General features: G+C 36.1%; 1 protein-coding gene across 1 annotated transcript in view; it reads right to left on the bottom strand.

Moving 5' to 3' along the window:
- helz2a (helicase with zinc finger 2a) overlaps positions 1–6325 on the bottom strand; it is a 43218-nt gene that overhangs the window by 281 nt on the left and 36612 nt on the right. Inside the window, exons 19-22 of the mRNA XM_079841697.1 lie at positions 5965–6174; positions 4022–4175; positions 3154–3321; positions 1–563 (exon numbers count right to left, since the gene is read on the bottom strand). The exon at positions 1–563 is cut by the window's left edge and continues 281 nt beyond it. Coding sequence (XP_079697823.1) covers positions 418–563; positions 3154–3321; positions 4022–4175; positions 5965–6174 — 678 coding nt within the window. The 3' untranslated portion in view covers positions 1–417. The remainder of the gene's footprint in view (positions 564–3153; positions 3322–4021; positions 4176–5964; positions 6175–6325) is intronic.

Here is a 6325-nt window from a genome sequence, read left to right as displayed (position 1 = left end):
TTTATATGCTAGTATAGCACCACCAAGTGGTCACATTTTAACATTGCAAGTATATAGATTGTACTGGTCATCTATATTTCAGTTATAAGGACAAAAATATCACAATTTTTTACTTTTTTTGCTTTTATGTATACAAATTATAACAAATACACCTTAATTTACAGTTCTCATGAAATCCTGGCATTAAAATGAATACTTAAACACTCAAATTCTAACATAAAAAAGACTAAAAATTCATATTAAAAGTTAATACATACTAAAGTGCCATCCAAGATTGGTTATTTTATGATATTGATATACAGGTACAATGTACCCTTACTTATGGTAATGCATAAATGTACAGTAGAATATGTGAGCGCACATTTAAAGAATAAAGTAAATGCAGCTGCAAAAACAAAGAAAAGTGCTCGAAGCGCATCATCTTCTGGTAGTTCTCTTGATTCCCAGAGTTTTGGGTTTTTGAACCTGGATGTTCCAGGCAGGATTCACTACACATCCTTTCTCCTGATAATGATCCAGAAGGTTTCTCCACAGGAAACTGCAGCGCAGCAGGTTCTCATTACCTGTAGAATACCAGAATTAAGGCACTGTAATCCAGATATGGTTTAATGAAGGAGATTTATTGTGTCATTAGAATGGCTTATTAAAGGCACAGTATGTAATTTTTCGTCTCTTATTCCACACAAAGGCGTGTCTTGACTCTTGAGTGGGCGGAGCTTTTATTCTGCCGCGAGCGCTTCCGCTTCTTCCGCTCATGCGTGTTAGAGGTCTTCACGGAGCCCCCGAGACCCGTGGACCCGGGACCCGACCCGGGACCCGTACGGGTTCGGGTCTATATTTTAAATGATCAGCCGGGTCCGGGTCGGGTCCCAATCTATTACTACGGGTCCCGGGTCTGTTTAACATTGTGTGCAATACCCGAGTCGATCCGGACTCGGAGAACACCTGCCCGTGATCAGAGTCAGTCAGCACTGCTTGTGTGTTTTTTGTAACTTGCATCTGTAAAATTAGGATAAGAAAAGTGTGAGCCGGGAAATAAGGTTTAAAAAAAAAGAAAGAAGAAAAACACGAGCGATCTCTCTCTCTCTTGCTCGCTCGCCTCACGCGCTCGCTCTCTCTCTCTCTCTCGCTCGCTCTCGCTCTCTCTGCAAGCGCACGGTAATAATAATGGTTACCTTCATGAGTGATGTGTGAAAAAAGCTAAAAAACAACGAATATAAAGAAGTTAAACCCACGGGCACCTCTTCTGTCCGGGCATCCTTCATGCATATTGTGGACAAACATGAGAAAAAAGTAAGTGCTGTCTACGTGTGACGCACTGTTGAAGTTTGATTTGAAATTATATTTAAATAATATATTTAAAATCAGCAACAAAATCTCAGTTGAACTGTCACAAATGTTTTCTATGATGCTCAAATTGCGTAAAAAAGCTCATATTTCAGGTTGCTCCAGCCACCGCGCATGTGCGCAGTATCAAGCGCGTGTCATTTCTATGGCAACCCGAGCTTCCGCTGTGATTGACTTTAATAATAATATGAATGAACCGTCTTATTTCTTAAAGTTTTGGTGGTCAGGCTCGGCTCACAGAGATTATAGCAAATAAATAATGCGGACGTCAGCGGCCACCGAACGAGCAATCGCTATTATAGTTCGAAAAGGCAAACAGTCAAAGTTATTATGCGAGTTAACTCGAGTCGAAATGCAAATCTGCAAAGACGCATTTGTCATCCGTCACCGTGACATAAAGTGGACTTTTAAAGCTGAAATGATGAGTGAATTAAGCATGCTTGGAATAACAAGAGAGGAATAACATGGATTTAACTTTTTGGCAAGGATGTAATGCATCACAAGTAACGTTACAAGGAAGGGAGACGACGGCTAGGTAAGACAAAAAGTTATATTTTTCATAACTTGTTTATTGACTTGTTAATATCAGTTATTGTGGAATATGTGACAAACGGGTCCAGTCGGGTCTGTGTCTTCCCGCCGGGTTCGGTTCCAGCTTTTAAATAATAGACGGGTCCAGGTCGGTTCCGGGTACTACGTTTTTGGCATTTCTCGGATCTTCACGGGTCCGGGTCCAGCTTTTGAAATAATAGACGGGTCCGGGTCGGTTCCGTTAAGCACATTACGGGTCTCTTCGGGTTCGGGTATGAATTTTTGGACCCGTGAAGACCTCTAATGCGTGTGTGTGTAACGCAGCGCTGTTTGATCATATCACACAAGGATTAGTTTCTGTCCATCAATGATCCAAACAGTGTCTAATAAAACACATCAGATATTAAAGCGGCGCTAGTGTTGCCATGGTTACTACACAATAACACCGAATGCGGGTATGTCACTGATAGGCGACGCACACACACGTCCGTGTCATGGTTAAAATTTTGGTACATAATTTGGGACAATGTACACATTTGAGATAATGTACACAAGTCAACAAAATATATAACACTGTTCTAATGGATTTTGGGTATTTAATCCAAAAATCTTACATATTGTGCCTTTAACCCTGAAACTATTAAAACAGACTGCACTATTAAGATAAATATTGTCAATATTGCTTTTAAATTATTGTTAGGACTGAATAATACTCATTATGCTTAAGAGTAGGGTCAGGAATCGGACACTTGAGGTCAGGAATCGGAGACTTGTTATAAAACTAAATTTTGATTGCGCTTATCGATTCGTGTGTGCGCATTTTAATGTGGTTTTAAACCATTTGAGCACAAGAAGATGCGAAAGAGAATATCGGCTAGCGAATTGAGCATCCTCTTGTGCTTAAACGGACAAATACACACAAAATTATGTCAAAATATCCCTGTAAACTCAGTCGGTTATGTCTCAAGTGAAAGTAAACAGGTGAGAAAGAAAACGCATGAGTATCAGTATATTTGATCCGTGCATTCGCTCCTAAAGTGACAGAAGCCTAATATTCCTGCTGCCATCTGTGTCATTAATGTTAATCAAACAACATAAGAAAAAGAAAATCTGAGGATCGATAAGAATCGTAATTGCTAAAACCCAAACGATATCCAACCCTACTTAAGAGACAAAAATGTGTGCATTATTTGCATAATTCAAATAGCAGGTGTAACGGATCAAATTGTATTAGATTCACACATTATGAATTTGTTTATTCATCAGTAAACTAACCAATGATGCACAGTCCTTCTTGAGCCCTGGTAATGCCCACGTTCACCTGGTGTGGGTCCGTGATGAACCCAAGCCGCTTCATGATCCAGGCTTTCGTTGGTTGTCTCTCTATATCAGCCTTTGGACAAGAGCGCACAGTTGACATGATGACATATTTCCACTCACTTCCTGTGGCCAGACAAACAAAAGAGAAAAGATCAGAAATAATCGTATACACCTTCAATAAAAAACATGCCTATTTAAGCAATATCAAGTGTCAAAACATTTATAAACACAGCTTAGAAAGTATGAATGCCTTGCTCAATATTTACTACGTTTAAATAAGCTCTACCTTATTGTGCTCTAAACATTATTTATGTTATACATACACACATACACACACACACACATACATATATATATATATATATATATATATATATATATATATATATATATATATATATATATCCAAAATATATATATATACCCAAAATAAAAGTTTGTGTTTACATAATATATGTGTGTGTACTCTGTTAATTATTATTTATATATAAATAAATACACACACAAGCATGTATATATTTAAGAAAAAAATATGATTTTTTATATATAAAACATTTATATTTATATATATTATAGATTATATAAATGTATATACAGTATATACATGCAAATATTTCTTAAATATATACATGAATGTGTGTGTATTTATATATAAATAATAATTAACAGAGTACACACACATATAATATGTAAACACAAACTTTTATTTTGGATGCGATTAATCGCGATTAATCTTTTGACAGCCCTAATATATGTATTTTAATGTTCTATCATGGGTCCAGGTCCACTGATGTAAAATGGCATTTGTTAAAAATGTTATTACCTTGACTCCTCATGATGGTGTTGACTGTGATGTCACGTATACCCTGATATAACAGAGAATCACTAATATTCATAACTTGAGCATTGTATGGTGTGAGAATGGCGATGTCTTTTGTCTGTATTCCAGCCTTAGTTAAAAGAATGGCGATCCGCACCTGTTGGAAGAATGATTATCAGTGTAACAACACATTTTTTATATATATTTTTATATATAAATGAATAAATAGGCTAAATGTACATATTAAAGGTGCACTGTGTAATATTTATGAGGATCTACTGACAGAAATGCAATATAATATACATAACTATGTTTTCAGTGGAGTATAAAGAGCTTACATAATGAACCGTTAAGTTTTTATTACCTTAGAATGAGGCATTTCTATCTACTTACACCGCGGGTCCCCTTACAGCGAAGTCGCCATTTTGTGCTGCCATATTTCTACGGTAGCCCTACACAGACAAACTGCTCTACAGAGCGCTAGCTACTCTCTGCTGTCTCAGACGCAACATTTTTGTCCTGTGACGGCCACCGTAGCCTTTTATGCGCTTCGAAAGGGAGGGGTGAGCGGTGGGTGGTTGCCTCAACATCACCACTAGATGCCGCTAAAATGTACACACTGCCCCTTTAAATAAAATTGTGGAATTTAAAACAATAACTTTTTTAGCTGGGGCTTAGGCCTTTAAATATATTTATTTTATGTATTACTTTATTTTTTTCATCTTGTCACTGTGTATTTCAGTTTGTCTATTTGATATTGTATGCAGATGAGGCATCGGTCACGTGATGCCTGTTACTTTTCACAGCGCTGATCTAGATCAACAGATAACTGGATAATTACGTTTTATAAATCATTTTACAGAGATGTCTTTAAAATTAATATTACTTTTTTTTATTTAAAGCTACTTTCTATTATATAAATACATCCAATGGCGTCCATTTAGGACAAACGTCCTGAAATTTGAATGTTACAAAGCGCGCGATCTGAGGGGGAGTCGTTATGTTTCCTAGGAAACACTTGCCCAACGGCACTGACTGAGGTCTGAGGAGAATCTGGAAGAGTGTAAATCTAATGCTCTCTCTGCATCATTTGGAGTAAGTAAGTTTATTAATATCAGTGTTTTGTGAAAATAACTTGAGTTACACAGTATTTGTTCGGTTATTTGTCATGTTTTAAAAGTTTTAGTCATAGTGACTGTTTTGAATCGCAAGATGGCGCTAATGAACTGTTCTAGCTCGTGTTGATAAAGAAATCGTGAAATGAAATGAGAGACAAAAGTAGTAACGTACTACAATGATTTATATGTTTAAAAAAAGTATACTTATGCCCAAACACTGCTTAACAATGAGAATATACTCATAGCTATATGCAAATGTGATTTTAGAATAATTTTGCCTTCAGTATGCAAATTAAAAGTCCTGCTGAAAAAGAACAATCATATCGAGGGACATGGCAAAAACCTTACCCTTATCATCTTAGAAGCAATTTTAATTACTTAAAATAATATTTAATTGACTTTAATTTAATGTAATATTGAGGAATGTTTTTAAATCACACATTTATGTGTTGTTATAATAATTCTATGTCTGATTATTTCTTAGGGACACAAAAGGCACCGATGCGTGGAATGACCCAGTAGCTACTATGTGAAATATTAAAATTAGTGATCTACAGTAGAGTAAGTGGATATTTGAGGCTAAGCCCAGACTTATGAATGTATATGGAGCCATCCTTTGATTAAATATCGAAATATATATACTGTATACTAATATGTATGAGTTCAGAGGTTTCAGGTTAATGATCTTAGATAATAGTTCCTTCTCTTACTTTCTAAACACACACAGGTAATAACCTACAAAATGAAATATCCCCCAACAGGTGTAACTTAATAGGCTATATATTTTAATTTACACTATAGAACAAAATACACTTTGATCTAACTTACCGCTTCTTGTGCCTCTTCCACATTTGCCTGTGAATTTTCATTCCCCCGTTCAGTCCTGACCACCAGACTTTTCTCCTTTCCTTCAACATGACCAAAGATTATGGATGTTTGCCTTGATTTAGTATGGAAAAAACTCGGTTCGGGGTTTGTTCCGGTTTTTAACATTCCTGAATAGAACTCCTTAGATGGAAATGCACAAATGTCTTCGTGCTGTAAGAGACAAGATGTGTAAAATAAATTATAATTTGAAGTAAATGAAAGTAGAACTGCTTATGTGTAATGGATTAGATCATGTTTAATATCGCTAGATAAATAAAATACTATTATAAAACCAATACATAAAAAACAACCCTTTCTAGAC

This window comes from Gobio gobio, assembly GCF_949357685.1.
Source record: "Gobio gobio genome assembly, chromosome: 17".
NCBI classification, from domain to species: domain Eukaryota; kingdom Metazoa; phylum Chordata; class Actinopteri; order Cypriniformes; family Gobionidae; genus Gobio; species Gobio gobio.
Note: the sequence above shows the minus strand (reverse complement) of the source record. Positions and strands in the feature narration are given on the sequence as shown.